At 35.5% G+C, this 17,084-nt stretch overlaps 1 protein-coding gene and 2 pseudogenes across 1 annotated transcript; all 3 read right to left on the bottom strand.

Moving 5' to 3' along the window:
- Positions 1 to 233: 233 nt before the first annotated feature.
- Positions 234 to 1,710, bottom strand: LOC140754322 (uncharacterized; annotated as a pseudogene).
- Positions 1,711 to 4,462: 2,752 nt separating this feature from the next.
- Positions 4,463 to 6,795, bottom strand: LOC140754536 (uncharacterized). Its single transcript, XM_073089578.1, has 3 exons — positions 6,171 to 6,795; positions 5,131 to 5,222; positions 4,463 to 4,955 (listed from the first exon to the last, which is right to left on the bottom strand). The coding sequence occupies exons 1-3, from the start codon at positions 6,519 to 6,521 to the stop codon at positions 4,463 to 4,465; spliced, it is 936 nt and encodes a 311-aa protein (XP_072945679.1). The 5' UTR covers positions 6,522 to 6,795.
- A 940-nt stretch (positions 6,796 to 7,735) lies between these two features.
- On the bottom strand, positions 7,736 to 8,958 carry LOC140754506 (uncharacterized; annotated as a pseudogene).
- Positions 8,959 to 17,084: the final 8,126 nt, after the last annotated feature.

The raw sequence follows: 17,084 nt of genomic DNA, 5'->3' as shown, positions 1-17,084 counted from the left end.
GATACCCAAAAAGAAGGCATGGTTGTAAAGTACTAAGGTAACAATAACTTTACGACAAAAACAGCGAAATACAGAATTACCGACATCCAAAGAGTATAGTTACCTATGTGTGGGGTACACATAGGTTCCCCGACTGACATCGACAGTTTTGATAACTTGACATTGACAGTATTCCGCCATATTTAATATTTCAATGAGGAATGCTTATTTTAAATATTTTTAAACAGGAATACTTTAGGTTATCAAAATATATGTGTATTTTTCTTCAATTATACAAATTATTCGTGTTTTTTAGATATAGTGTACATGAGATGGCCGAAAATGAAACATCTCCTTTGTTTAATTTAGGAATTAATTTTGTTGTTTTGCAATACGCTATATAATTAATAGGAATGTTTACATTACCAGTGCCAAAGATATTTAATTCTACAATATTTTAATTAGGACATTCTATGTATAATTTATTTTTTGGGATTGAACAAAAATCCAATTATTATTACTAAGGGGTTTCCATATATCTAAAATTCCGTGAATAAATTCAGTTTTGCACTGTTTTGGAAGAACACTGATTACATTGCACATAATTTCACTTTCACAATTGGGGTTCGCACTTGTGGGGAACACTGACATCACGTCGCAGATATAATTGTAACGTGTTATTGCTCTACATTCCTGTAGTGATTACAAAGTACAATATTCCAATTTATCCCTAGTTATTGCTATGTACTTACTACTACGAGTAGGTATTATAAAACTAAAAGATCCCACCTTTGTATTTTAATTAGGAATAGGTAATGCTAAATTATGATACAAACTATACTCTTTCGGAGAAACTAAAGGTATTATTAAAACAAAAACTAATTTATTTCTTAAAGTATAACTAATAACACTATTAAAGTCTACGGGTAAGTATCTATAGTTATCAACAAGTTCCTGGTAAAGTTGAGAAGGGCTTAAAATCGACGGGTGCAGTATGTTTTGATTAGCGAGCAAAATTGCAGTTGTCATGTCTTGTAGTTGGAAAGATAGTGTGAGTATGGATGCTTCTAAATTATTTAGGATAGAATTAATTTGACTTTTTACATTTAAATATTCGAACAAAAGTTGAATTCTTTAAAGAAACAGATAACTTGTCGATAGCTTCATTTAGACTAATTTCATTTAGCTTAATTTTATGTAAAGTAACATTAAATTCACTTAAAGAAGAAGTCGTAACTAATACATTTTCCTTAATTAAAGTAGCTATTTTCTTTTCTTTGTCTTGGAAGTTTTGAATGGCATTGTCATATTTGACAGCATCGTTTTCATCTAGAGTTCCAAAAAAAGATTTAGCGAGAGTGCCGACGCTACCTATCCACGCTCCTCTTTTAGACCTACTACTGACCAAATGAGAAATAGAAGAATATTCAGATACCATGTCATTATATCTAATTGTAAGAGGTTCCAAAATATTTTTGCACTGTAAATTTTCTGAAATTTCAAATTGAATTTTGTTACACAGATGTTGTTCCTAGAATAGAATGAATATTTTTAATATGCGGATTAATATAAGAAATATCGAATGCGGTTATAATATCTAAACGTCCCACATTAATTTTGAGTTCACCAATTGAATCGAAATATATGCCAGGACTCGAATTGATTTGATGCACATACAGTGAATTATGATATCGTACGGGCTGTATCTTCAAAGTTAAGGCTCGGGGGTAGCGGAGGAGACAAAACTCTATCATACAATGGTGTTAACTCCTAGGCCGTTTTGCTCGACCCATTAGAGTGCAGTTGCACCAGTTGCAGCGTGACGCTTATATCTGCACGTCGGTCCGATGCACATTCCATGCACATGCAGCCTAGCGGACCGATCGTGACCTAAGCTGAGCCAGGTGTATATGTGAATTGGGATACCCACGGGACGCGGTATCGCGTAAACTTATCTTACATTAATGATACCAACAAGTACTGCATAAGTATTTTTATTTTTACAAGTAAAACAATGATCGCTAAAGTAATAGTTAAACTTATAAACTTCACAGGTTTACTAGATAAATGGAATGCCTGAAACAGTATCAGGCTTATAACGAGAAACTGCAGTATTGATACGGGTCTGGGCCAGTGAAGCGTCCAATTCGCGTCCCCATCACCCCTGGTCTCTTGACGACATGGGAGTATGCGTCTGCTTTCGTACATCGGGATCCGGTCGGATCGGTGACCTGAAAACCGATAAATTAACATTGATTTCGTTGGAGCTTACAAGACGTTCTGAAAAGTTGGCGCACACGACCAACTCTTTACTCAGAAGTTGCAACTGTAATGATATACTCGTACTCACGTCTTAGCAACACGCGCATTTCGCAGAGTCTCTGGGAGTCTCGATGCAGTTGCTGCAAATGGAAAGACGTGAAATATGAAATTCTGTTATTAAAGAGGTGCCTCATCCCTAATTAATTTAAATATTGGATACTCACATAGAGAGCGGAGGTTGATGTCCCGGTGTATGGTTACAGTGATGCTCTGGACGTACTTGTTCATGTAGTGGCTGCGTATGCGCTTATGGATTTCATGCGACATTTCGGGACATTATATACCAACGATCACAATACGAGGACAATATCAGATAATATAAAAGTATGACGTAAATCGCCATGAACCGTTAGGCACCGATCCAGAAATAATATTAATTAACAATGTTATTATATTTTGACGTCAATCTTTATGCCTATTTCAAGAGTGATAATTGAATTCTGACATATGAATATAATTTTCGCATATCTGTACCTACTCGTTATCGTACTGTTTGTTTTCAAACTGGAGGATTAAGTGTGTACCTACTTACGTTAACAATAGAACACTACAAAGTGCATACATTTCAACATCCCAACTTCTTTGAGCTCTGTAAAAGGTAGCCTTGCGTTGCAGTAGCTCCGTGTCTTGGCCGCACCATCAAGTTGCCGATGCAGCAGTCAGTGACACAAGCATGCACTACTACGGGCTATAACGGATTGTTCAACTTTTCAGAATGCAACCTAAAAGCTTTCATGCGCAGCGATAATTTTTAATTAACTACATGAGGCAAACATGACGCAAGCGCGCTGAAATTCAGTAAAATTCCCCATGATATCATTGCGGTTTGCGATTACTCACAAACCCATTAGTTATCGTTATCCTCATATTTTAATGGGACTAATGTGTCCTCATTACCAAATATGTTCAGTCGCCTGGCTAACAGGATAATTACACCGGGATTTACGGAATCACGTAGCAACTAACCCGTGTAGTTATTATTTAACCCGAGATAAGATGTTTGGAACAGTTTTGTTTCTATGGTCACAGAATATCATAAAGTTCATGCAATCTTACAACATCGATATGTGTCTCAAGTATCGCTGCACATTGCAGCGCGCAGAGAACACATCAGACGTTCATACTTGCTGCCTCAGCATCAGGGGGCATGCCAAACTATCGCTGATGACTGCCGGCATGACGACGGATCGTAACAAAGACTGTTCACGTCACGTTCAGCGTCTTGGCCTACGTCACGCTCGTCTATGTGTATTGCACACGCACACACACGCACGTACGCATACAAGCATAACGTGAAATGACATAAACAAACGTAACAAACGCTTTAAGATAAAGCAAGGTGTCTAGCAGATGTCTAATACCTCGTTTACACTCAGCCGCTTCCCCTGCTACTCGCGCTGCCGGAAATATTGCCGCGGCAGCGTCGACGCGAGTGAGTGTCGTTTACACTCAACCCTCATACTTCTTTACCGGGCTTCTCGCAACCATGGCTGACGTTGAGGTTGTTGCGGCGACAGCTGTATGTCTGCTTAGTGTAATGAATTATTTAAATGTTTTAAAAAGAAATCTAAAAAAAAGACGCTATCGCCAAAGAAGATGGTGGATGAAAAAAATTCATCAGAATCGAACGACGTAAGTACTTACTATAACTTCCTATAAGTGCATACACTTCGACGATATGAATGATGATCTTACCTACCTATATTTTTGTTACAGAAACAGCATGAATACTTTTTTTATGGAGTTGACTTCCGAAGATGGTGGCGAGTTTTCTAACTTTTGCAGAATGTCATCTTCTGATTTTGAATTCTTGTTACATAAAATTGGACCTATGATTGAAAAACAGCAAACCAGACTGCGAATGCCCATACCAGCAAAGATACGTTTGGCATTAACATTACGATATTTAGCAACGGGGGATAGTTATAAAAGTCTCCACTACTTATTCAAGGTTTCTACACCAGCCATTTCGCAAATTATTCCTGAAGTATGCCAAGCTATCAACTCTGTTCTCAAGGACCAAATTAAGGTGAGTAATACAAGTATTTTAAAATTATGTTTTATTATATCAAATTATACAAATGATAAGTATAATCAAAACTACTCTGCGCAGGACATCACTAATAAAATGAAACAATGTAAACAAAAAAAATTATAGGATTCAATTCTGGCTAGCATCCCAGTAGGCTCTTTCAATCACATTAATTTGGTTTTGTGGTGTAACACTTCTTTCCGGGAATCTGGACAGTACTCTTGGTGGCAAGACATATTGTGTTGATGAAGTTTGTAGCATCACATGGCGTGGAGAAGCTGAAATGTCATTAATTTCCTGGCTCATTTCTGGGATACTGACCTCTACTGGTGTGTCAGACTGTACCGTTGGTTGGATATAAACACGTTGAGATTGTTGAATCGGTGGGTTTGATGTGATTTGGTAATCTGAATACTGTGATTGCGATGATGTTACCGATGAACGATTTGAGAAGACACTTGATGGTCGATCAACTTGATGGTCGATGGTTGGATAAGGATTTTGCAAAAGTAACCCATCTATTTGGTACATAATTCTTCCCCGCATTGACTCGGGATATTTTCGTAATCTTTTAGCTAAGAGTTTCGCATAAAGATCACACTCGTCTTCATTCTTTTCATTTGTATGAGTTTACTTACTATACTTTTATCTTTTAACACTTGGTTCAAAGTGTCTAAAGTCTGAGATATTTTATTTTGAGCCTCATCTATGTTTAGGCTTGGTCTTTTTTTGCCTTTTTTGGCCTATTATATACTGGTGTCGATGATGGGTCTGCCTGTGATGGCGAAGGAACTGACTGTGACGGCGAACTGATTTGCTGGTATGATGGTGGTGATTGAAGTAGCGGTTCGACATCTGGAGATTGTGCCTCATGTTCAGTTTGATAATTCTGAAAATTTAAATAAATATATTTTTTCTGTTTCAGTTACCACAATCACCAGCGGAATGGTTATCTATAGAAGCGGGATTTAGGAGGAAATTTCCTCGATGTGTCGGAGCTATAGATGGGAAGCATATTGTAATTAAATGTCCGCCACACAGTGGCTCACAATATTACAACTATAAGCATACATATAGCATCATACTAATGGCTCTCGTTGACAGTGAATACCGTTTTATTTTTGCTGATATTGGTGGCCAGGGACGCATTAGTGATGGAGGAATTTTTCAAAACTGTTTACTCTTGCAAAAAATTGACACAGACACTATTAATTTGCCACCAGACGCGCCCTTACCCGGAAGAGAAATTGATGTACCCTATGTATTTCTTTGTGATGGAGCTTTTGCAATACATAAACATATAATGAAACCCTTTCCTGGTGATCATCATTTTAACACAATGGAACGCACTTTTAATTACAAACTTTCAAGTTCTCGTATCATTGTAGAAAATGTCTTCGGTATTTTAACAACTGTTTTTCGAATATTTAAAAAACCAATCGAGATCGATAGAGAGAATGTACCAACAGTAACAATGACCTGTATTTTATTACATAATTTTTTAATAAACAGTAGAACCTCTAGTAACATTTACGCTCCCCCGTTGATTTCGTAGCTGACGGAGTAAATATTGATGGCTCTTGGAGACAAAATCAACCCAACACAGACAATTCAGCTCTTAGGCCAATAGCGCGTGTACCAAGACGCTCATCTAGAGACATTTATGAAATTCGATCTGAATTTGCACATTATTTTCATAATTTGAATACAGAAAATAACTAAATAGTAGTATTAAGTAAGTTGTAATAATCATCTAATAAAAATAATGTAATAATCATTTTAATAAAAAATGTTTAATTATAAAAAGGTGTTTTAATAATTGAATGTAGGTAGTTACCCTTTTTTCCGTGTTAATTGTTTCTTCCACGTCATACAGTGTGCCTAAAAATCTTTCCATAGTTTCAAAAGGAAACCATATTGGCTGAAACACATCATCAGCACCTGCTCCGGAACGTATAGACGCTTTCTTTTTCTTTAAGAGTGGTCGAAATGTAGCCATAAGTGATTTCTTCTTCGATTTTAGCTCTTCTATTGGAGTATTGTTCATTTGAGTACTGATGCGATTCCACGCATCGTGTACTTTATGCTTCATTTTATGATTTTTATCGCGTGGATCCCATATTATTCGTTCACTTTCATACAACTCCAAAAACTGTATTACTCTTTCATTACTCCACTCTAGCGACATAGTAAATGCTGACGTATAGAATTGGACAGAAAAAAGCAACACGTCCTTCCGCTCAGAACGCCGGGTGACAAGTGAGTGAGAGGGCTGAATGTAAACACACGCTGCCACTCGCGCTGCCAGTCCTTTGACTCGCGCACGAAAAACCGACAATCGAGGGAGCGCCGGGCAACGCGAGTGGCAGCGGCAATGGCATGGGAAGTATCGTGTTTACACTCTCGCGCTGCTCACTTCCCTGCTCACTTCCCTGCCCACTCAGGCTGAGTGTAAACGAGGCATAAGAGCGGGTGAGCCGTGCGGCACGGTAGATTGTTATGAGTCAAAGTTTCGCGCGTTAACTCTGCCTGCTCATGCCTCACATGTCGCCTATTAATAAGAAGTGATAGTGTATGGTTCCCATGAAAAATATCCCTAATATCCTATAATAGGTATGGTATCATAATATACGATAGCCTATATATTAAATAATAGGATTACCTAAAAATAACCCTAATATAACATCTCTATTATGTTATATATTTGTGTATTTCTTTATTTACCAGCATAGCTATTTCCCGAAGAAATACGGGAAGTGTGCAAAGAATAATATTTGTGTATAATGGGTGTTAACAAATATCTAATTATATTAAGAGTAATCAACGCATAAAGTCATTGTTTACGTTACTATATACAGTTATATATATGTGTAAAAAAAAAAGAAAGTTGAATGCAGTTGCATTGATTATATCAAGCTTCAATTGATCTTGCTAAAAATAAAATATAATAATTTATATTGAAATTGAAAACGATTTATGTTATATTTCGGAGAATATAAATTTGAGTTCTAAATGGACTTGTGTCTGAAATTGTGTCTGAAATTTTAACGACAATTTCATCCACTACCACAACATAACAAAACATAACAGGTTAAATAAATAAATGGAAAAGCATATTCATAAAAGTAACAGAAACTTATGCCAGATGAATCACAAAGAGTAACATTCCAAAGTATCACTGCCAAGCATGAATAGTAAGTAATATTCGATACGTCGCTACGAAGACGTTTCGATGTCTCAGCACTAGTTGCCATAAAGACAGATATAATACCCGGCACGAGTCGTGAGCACAGGTGGGCAGTAGTGGGGGTAAGCTCGCGCATGTACACTTTTGGCCAAATTTATTCAGTACCGTTTTTTACCAAAATGATTGATAGGTATATTTATACAAACTAATTAAAATATTAGTGGTATTTGAAATTTTTCTTTGATAGAGTAATGTTGTAGGCCTTCGTGAATAAAATATAATAATCTCAACTCAATAAAACAATATAATCTGAGTATAACTGTTTTTCTTTATTTTTCAAATTTAAATCGCCTCAATCTGAAGGAATAGGTAATATGCCTTCCATAAAACTAGACGCGGCGTTGGTGCTGGTAGAGGCCACTGGCTCATTAATCTCCTCAACATCGTCACTGTCCTCATCCTCCGAATTGGTCTCGGAGTCATCGTCACCAACGTGAATTATAAATTCTTATGTCATTGCATCCACTATGTGATCGCTTTTTATATATTCCTTCTCATTTTCCTTTACTTTTTGACATAATTTTGTCCATTCATTAGCTCCCATTAAATTTACTTTTTCCTTAACAAGACCCGTTACGTGGCTAACGTTCCAGGTCACATTCTTACTGCCGACATAGCCTTTTATTGCAGCCCATGCCATCTCAATGGGATTGAGGTCTGGGTGGTATGGAGGTAATCGTATCACATCGTGGCCGTGTTCAGCCATAATCTTATCAATATTAAATTTCTTGTATTAATCTTTATTAATTTTTATTAAATGATGTAGTTGGGGCTTCAGCATTCTTTCTTCGTGTTGAATCCCTTTTTCCCTTAACCATCCCAGCATCTCAGACTTCCTGGCATTTGAACTTGGTGCAGCGTCATACTGTTTGTTGTGGTAGGATGCATTATCTACTACCAAAACAGATTTAGGAGGAATATTTGGGATTAACTGCGTGCGAAGCCATTTTTCATAATTGTCATAGTTCATGTTGTCGTGGTAGTCCCCCGACTTAGTACCTGCTTTAAATGTGAGCAGGGCATTTGGCACAAAACCTGTCTCAGTTCCTGCGTGGACAATCACGATTCGTTGCCCTTTTGATATAGGCTTTTTTAGGCCTTTTGTTGTGCCATCTGACCATGCCTGAGACGATGAATGGGACGAATCTACGTATGATTCATCCGTATAAATAATTGTTCTTCCCTCTTCTCGGAATTTTTGCATTTTTTGCAAATATGTTATTCGCTGGAACAAGATAAGTTTCTAGATAAGTATTTTGTTAATCCAAATGAAGTGAATAATATTTACTTTTACGATTTAGTTTATCTTAGCAAGATCTAAGATTTACGATTATTAAAGCTTTAAAAGCAACACCACGTGACTTAAAAAATTAAGATGAATATTATCTAAAAATATGAAATATGAACATTATATATACCTAAGCGAATATGGGATTGTTCGATCAAAATTTTCCGGTTATTCTCGGTTTTTCTCCACTTGAAACCCAACATTTTTATTATACGGCGAAGACTGCGCTCAGACCCTTGAAAATTTATATCTGCCCGCAACTTTTGTCGTAGTTTTTCAATGGCGGGCATTTCTTTATTGGTGAGGTGGTAGTTTTGAATACACCTTTTAATAACCCCCTGGTCAAAACTATCCACATCTGTGACAGGGTGTTCTCTTGGTCTTTTCTTTCCTGGTGTTCTGGAATACGACCAGAAATTCTGAACTATTGGCTTCTTTGACGATCCGCCGTACAGTTGCTACTGAGGTGTTGGTCGCCTCCGCTGTTTGTTTATAAATTTCCAGCATACTTTTGTCAATCCCTAACTCGGCGTTGTTCTTTATGAAGCAATAAACAGAATAGACCATTTGCCTTGCCTGTCTATTTAAAACGGTATTTTTTACCCTCGGCATTTTTTAAATAATTTTATAAAACGAGAATTTTATAAACTTAAAACAAATACTCTAAAACCAAAAATTTAAAAAATACAACACTTTTATACACCGAGATAATAAAAATAAACTACATTAAAACAAAAACACTTAACAAATACGAAATAACAAAAATAAACTACTATTTTAAAATCCAAAACGTAAGTCGCTAAAATTGCACGAAAGTGTACAGTAGCCGAATGACACGCGAGCCTCCAATAGACGATGTGCATTGACTGAGGAACCAATCGCGTGCAGCTCGGCACCCCGCCCCGCCCCCATGGCTTCTTCATTCCGCCAAAGAGACCGAAACATTAACTACTGCGCAGCCAGTGTTGCCAACTTGGATTTTGAAAAAGGCGTAGGCCAGATTAGAAAATTACGTAGAAATAGTAAACTTTCCATATGAGAAATACGTAGATCTACGTACTTTTTTTTTTGATTGAAATTAAGACAGTAGGGTAGGTAAAAGTGAATAAAACGACAATTCATAAGACCCTAAAAGTTGCAGACAGACAGCAGATAGATAAAACTGGTTAGAGAGATATCTCCGTGAACAAAAATAATAATAAATAAATAAATATTCCAGTAGCCGGTTAGTTTTTACAATATCTACATTCTACATGTGAAACCACCACTTACAGATAATTTAAAAAAGTTCGCTACTTTCAGGGTCATCGATTTATTTAAATTATTCAATTTTTATTATCATTTTCAGACAAATTAAATTTATACATATATTTATTAAAATGTTTAATGTGTTCCTGCGAAGGCTCGCGGTTTATTTTTAAGCCACTTTTCGTGAAAAGTAAGCCTGTTAGCGTTTCTGTGGAAAGTCTGTTTCTTATGCTAGTTTTCATCAAATTGATCGCAGAAAACAGACGCTCGACATTTGCACTGCTATGTGGCAATACTAATAAATTTTGCGCAAATTGGGCCAGTAAAGGAAACATTTGAGACGAGTCGCCTTTTCTTATTTTTGAAATATGACGCCAAAACTCATCTGCTTTGATTAGCTGATCCTCTTGAATCCCGCAGCGCAGCTGTCAGTTGTGCTCACGACTCATGCCGGTCACTATACGCGCGCTTTTCAGTAAAACAATATGGAGGTGGGATTGTAAGTTTTACGTGTGTTCGTCGTGGCAATAGAAGTTTTAATTGAAATTATAAAGTTGTTTCATAGTGATAGGGAAGGGAATGGTGCATGAAGCTTGTTGAGGGACAGTGTAAGAGTAGAAGGTCAATTAAATCGATAAATATTATAGATTATTTTGGAAAAGTTTTCTAATATTTGATATTACTTATAGTCCCATTGTTGATGGTAAACAGTGTATAATTCTGGTTGTGTTCAATTATTTCTGTAATAAAAATAATATTGTTTATATTTTATATTGTTATTTTATTTTGTAAAAGGCAGGTGTAGTGTATTAGTAAGTACGCTCATAATTAGACACTAAACATAGATACGAGTACTAGTAAGAGTACTGGTATGGCGTGCGGTATTGATACGCATCTGGCGACATCGAGTAGCTGTCAGTTGATCTGGTACGTCACTCTTAGTGTGGACGCCGTGCGGGTAGGACGGTAGTGGACCGATTGGCATTATATTTGTACTAACCGAACCAGTACAGGTTCTAAGTTTGATAAGATTGTCTGCTGTAGTTGGTCAATTTGAAATAGAGGAGAAAGGATTCGATGTAAGTTGTTAATTTTGTATGTTTCTTTACTAATAGCCGACTTATCAAAGGAAAGAGGTTATCTATTCGTCGTGTATATTTTTTAATCAGTATATATCACTGGGTCCCGCCGTAGGTGTACGTGTCCAATATGAGTGCTGACTTTGAAAATACGTAATTAACAAACATCGATTTAAATTATTTTTACTTTAAAATGAAATATAATTCGGTAGTATTTTTTTTTATTTTTTCCGATGTTATACTTCTCATATTTCAGGACCCACAACCTCGACGAATTTGTCCACCAGCGTCAACTACACCACACCCACACCTTCCAAAGAGCCACAGGCGAGATTGTATTGAATTGTATTCCTACAAGTTCTGTAAGAGGTGTTATAGGGTATTTTTAAGCAATTTCTCAGTAAATTTGCATGGCAATATGATCGGTCCCTGTTAAATGGGATTAATTTCATAAGTGGAAAAATGTAGGAGTAAAATCTGTACCTCTTTTACCCCCAGGAAGAAATACAGGCGTGATGTTAATGTTATGTTTTTATCTTATATCTATTTCTACATATACATTCAAAGTTATATATCTTACAGGAAATACATAATCTCCTGCGCCATTATCACTGCCAATTTTCTGTGAAACTCCACAACACGATATGTCAACACCACCTCCTGTCTCTATGCCCACGACGATCCCGTCATTTTATTTAGCAAGTGCAAGGATAGCACAAAGGACTTCTAGAACACTACGGCGTTCAGCAAGCCTTTCTCCCGTGGTGACGTCCAATATATCTACCCCACGGCGGCACAGGCTATTTAGAGCGCGCACCCGAAGAGTTCAAACGCCTTTTGAACGAGCCACAAGCGAATTCCTGAGCGTCGAAAATCGTCGTCTTGAGTTGGAGTTGGAGTTTGTCGAGAAAAATAATCATCAGAGGGAGATGGAAAGACTTAACATAGAAAAAAGAAGAATAGAAATGGAGGAAAACCGAAACATTACCTTAAATCGTTTAGCCAATGTTTTAGAAAATTTAAGAGATATTTTGCACATTTAACGGATGGTAAACTTTTCTATTATAATAAAGATGCTCATTAACATCGGGTTTCACTAAAGCTATATAAAGCTATATGAGTGCAATTTATGCACCTGGATGGCCAAATCTGCTTTGAAACCTAAAATAATAAATAAAATTATATCATTCGCAATTTGTATAAAGGTATGTGTTGCATATACAGTGTAAACTCTATATAACGACACTGAAGGGACTGTGCATTTTATGGCGTTATAGAGAGTGGTCGTTAAATGGAGAGAAGAAAAATCAGAATTAGAAAAAGAAAAAGTTTATTTCAGTTTAGTGTTAGTAGTTATGTACATAAAAAAGAATCTTATTTGAACGCCATTGCGTGTAGACGGTTATTTTTGTCTGACGTCTTTTGCTGCACCAGTAATTTTGTTGTATTTTTTTAATTATTTTATTCATAGATGCCTCAATATCAGAATATTGAGGCATCTTGGTGACAAAGGAAATGTTTTTATGTATGCAGTATGCATGATGCCGACAGTCGAGTTTATTGCGGGCTAGGATAATAAAGCGACAAAAGAACGTACACAGGTTCGCAGTTTTTACTAATTTTAGCAACTTAAAAGGTACTTTTTAACTCAATTGTGGTCGTTATTGAGAGTGGGTGTAATGCTATGTAGAGTGTATCATTGTATGGAATACAAGCTAAACCAACTAAGCTAATTGTTTTCGACGCTTTAGAGAGTTTGTCGTTAAATCGAGTGACGTTACATGGAGTTTACACTGTATTTCCAAAAAAAAGAAATTGTATTGATCATTGACAAACTCTTGTGTTATAAATTCCCTTTCATGTCGTGTTTTTGGAAAAACAATTCATTTTGCCATCATAGACGGGTGGTTCAAAGCATTAACTACTTCTCTTAAGCAGCGACTAATTGTGCGTTGAGTAAGATGTTGCGTGATGCCTAGGAACTAGAAACTGAGTGCGCACAAGACCTATAAACAGATCAAGAAATAGATTAAAATTTAGTTGTGGTTTACAAGACTTTATAAGATATAAACAGGTAATATGGTATTTCATACCTTCACTTGTAGTGGAATCTCGTAGGACCCTTTCTAATAAGTATTTTGTCGGAGTTCTCGAACAAGTGCTTCAAAAGTCACTTTATTCAACATAAATTGCTGGATGAATAAAGTGTCAAACATTTCGCTCACTGTTTCGATGCACTGTCGATAAAGATTACGTCTTTGCCGATTTAGCCAGACTATTTCTGCATTTTGTAGTTCGTCGTGAATCGAGGTAATTAATATTCCCTCTTTGCGGCAGATGTGTGAGTGGCCTGCTAAGCTACCTTGATGGCAATAACGATTTTACAAACAGGCAACTATGACTGTCGCTCAATCTTAAAATTTAATAGAAAACACATCTTATACGTACACAATTAATATCAAACCTCATCACCACCAGCTTTATGCCTAGACAGGAAGATTGCAGGGAAACAGGAGAAATATATGAAAAACAAAGGATACGGATATTAATATTATATTTTTCTTTTAAGGTTTAAATAAATTGTTTAGTTACAAGTAAAGCTAATATGAAGCATTAATAAAGATGCAATAAAACAGTTAAACTCAGACAATATTTTTATTTAAAAACTATAATAACTCGTAAGTCCTATCCTATCTATCATTAGCTATATTATATGCTCCTATTCATTTTAAATATAAAAACGACTGTGCATTTCATTTTTCTAATATTTTTAGGATACCCTAGGTAGAATAGCGAGCGTTCTATTCCATCGTGTAACTTGGCTACGACTTTTCTACTTCACTATTTTGATCACGTGATCATTAATATTTTCATACACTCTAGCGTTTTTACAGCGCAAGCAATTGTAGAATGTCAACTTGGCTAACCCCCCAGTAGTCATTACGTATTTTGTTTAACAAGGTAAAACAAACACTGCTGCCGGTAGCTGTGTGTCGCTTTGCGCGGGCGGCGGCCACAAGCGGCTCGGTGAGTACGGGGGGGAAGCGGAGAGCTTACCCTGAGCCACTGCTGGCCGCCCGCCGCTACCATCCATAACTCACATAGTAATATAGATAAAATGTTAGGTTTCTATAGGGATTTACCGTAAGTATTAGTTAAAAAAAAACATGAAAAGTTGAGTGAACTTGTTTGACTTTTATACTTAAATCGAGTTAGCGTCCTCGGCAATCTGCCGCCCCTAAGAGACTGCCGCCTATAAGCCGTACCGGCCATTTCAAATTACAAGTAGTTCTGATAATCTGGAAATTATCTTACATGAGTCTGAGCAGAATAATGTAAACCAAAATTACACGCCATCGAGTCCGTCTTCAAGCCTGTTACGAGTAAATATGTCTCAAGATTGTTTAGCGTTACAAAATTGTGATATTGAAAATTACATCTTGGATAATACTGAGCTATCATTGCCATCGCTGATATCTTTTAATTAATCCCAGAATTAAAAGTTTAAAGAAGAAACACCGTCTAAATTTCTACATCAAGTATCTCCTATACCAAGAATATCGCTAAGCATGACTAAAAGATATAAACAATCTGCAAAAAATTTAAACTCCAACGATAAATATTATTCAATAAGAATAATTAAGCGGATAAAATAAAAAAAAATACAGAAAATAAAATTACCACAGAAACAAAAAAAGAACAAACCAGCTGGGGATAAGAAAGATATTAAGAAGAAAAAAGGGCTGATGTCTTTTAATTAATCCCAGAATTAAAAGTTTAAAGAAGAAACACCGTCTAAATTTCTACATCAAGTATCTCCTATACCAAGAATACCGCTAAGCATGACTAAAAGATAAACAATCTGCAAAAATTTAAACTCCAACGATAAATATTATTCAATAAGAATAATTAAGCGGATAAAATAAAAAAAATACAGAAAATAAAATTACCACAGAAACTAAAAAAGAATAAACCAAGCTGGGGATAAGAAAGATATTAAGAAGAAAAAAAAGGGCTATCGCAAAAATAAGAAAAATATATTGGTATGACTAGCAGTGAAACTGAAACTGACGACACAGATATTATACATTAAGGAAGAGAAAGTTCTGACAGTAGTGGAAGTGAAGAAAAAATCATCAGTTCAAAAATGCTTAAAGGGAGAACCACCAAAGGACTACCAATCAAAAGAGAAAAAGACGAAAAATCCATAAGTGACACTCAAAAGGCATTAAAAGTCAAAAATGCTAATTCAATAGTAAATACGACAAAAAAAGTTTCAATTGGTAATTATGGCATTGAATGTTTTGAGGATTACAATTTAACTAAATCAAAATCTGATTAATTCAATGTGAGATATGTCGGATGTGGTTCCACGAAACATGTACATCAATTAAAAACCATCGCATGAGAGTGGAAAGTTAGAAACATTAGCTTGTGGTACAAAAAAATATTGTATTCTTAAGATAAATCGAAGCATAATGAACAAAAAGTGAAATGAGCACCGCTCTCAAAAAGTACAAATCGCAAAATGTACAAAATGCAAAATGTGCAAACGCAAAATGAACACAACACGCAAAATGTACAAGAACATTGGCCTCTTTCACCGTGACGCAATTTACAACATTTTCATATCTAGTACCGGCACTTGAGATTTTCCCTTTTCAATTGCAATTCATTATGTCAGTGCTTACAGGCAATGTTATCGAAATAACTTATCGTGCGTGGTAAATTGCCTGTGATAACTGGGATGGATCTATCTAGGATGGATATTTTCCCTATAATAGAAAAAAAACAGAAAGGGAAACCTACACTGTTTTACAATGGGTATCGTTATAATAAAATTCTCGAAAAAATAAAAACCGTACCATTTTGTGGAGATGTGAAGCGGTCAACATGCAGTGCATCAATAACAACTGACAAAACTGTATCAAAGATATTGCGGGAATCCGGTCACACTTGTAAATGTAATTCTATTGAAAATGAAGTATTTATTACCATGAACGAGACAAAAAAAGACGTTTGATAGTCATTAGGATCAAAACAAGAAGTTTTTGTACAACACTTTTCAAAATTTGAAGATAACGATTTTGATTGAATTCCCACCTTTTCCAGTAAAAAAATACACTATACAGAACTATTAAGAGGTATCTGAACTCGGAAAAACTTGTTTTCAATACTGTATTTTATAATAAATAATTTTCATAACTTTAAGTTTGAATTATATAATGTTAATTAATATTTTGAATAGTATTTAATGAAAGACCTCAGTAAATTAAAAATACTTAAAAAAATAATAAATATCACTTTATTTGATATAAATTTCTTTTTATCCTAAATAATAATCATACTGAGGTTACTATCCCCGCACCAGGCCAGTATCCTCCGAAGCATTTTCTACGCTAGGCTACTATCCGCCATACTAGTAACTATCCCTTTTCTGAGAGGTGAAATAAAACATGAATTATTCAAAAACGTTATTAATTATATGTAGTATACAAAAATAGGCTATTATAGAAGGTAAAATACCTATGTGTAACTACCTATGTGTACATGTAAGATACGTACTAAATAATTTTCAGAATGTTTAAAAGTGAGGCAACTATCCGGTAGGGATGTGACATTGTTGATTAAAAATCGATTTTTAATTAATCGATTTTTTTTTTTAAGTATGTAAAATCGATTAATAAATAATCGACTTTTCTTAAGAAAATAATCGATTTTGTTGTATAAATCGATTTTTTCTTAATTTTTCAGTTGATTTCAAAATAAACGCCATATTCAATATATTTATTATAAAAATAAACAACAGAAACAGTAAGTTCTTATATAATCAACACAAATTAAAGTTTTAAAAGAATTAAATTTTTTTTTCACATAAATCAACAAAAT

This window comes from Epargyreus clarus, unplaced genomic scaffold, assembly GCF_041222505.1.
Source record: "Epargyreus clarus isolate Ecla_fem2 unplaced genomic scaffold, WU_Ecla_fem_2.2 ptg000029l, whole genome shotgun sequence".
Lineage (NCBI taxonomy): Eukaryota > Metazoa > Arthropoda > Insecta > Lepidoptera > Hesperiidae > Epargyreus > Epargyreus clarus.
This window is presented reverse-complemented; position numbering and strand designations above follow the sequence as displayed.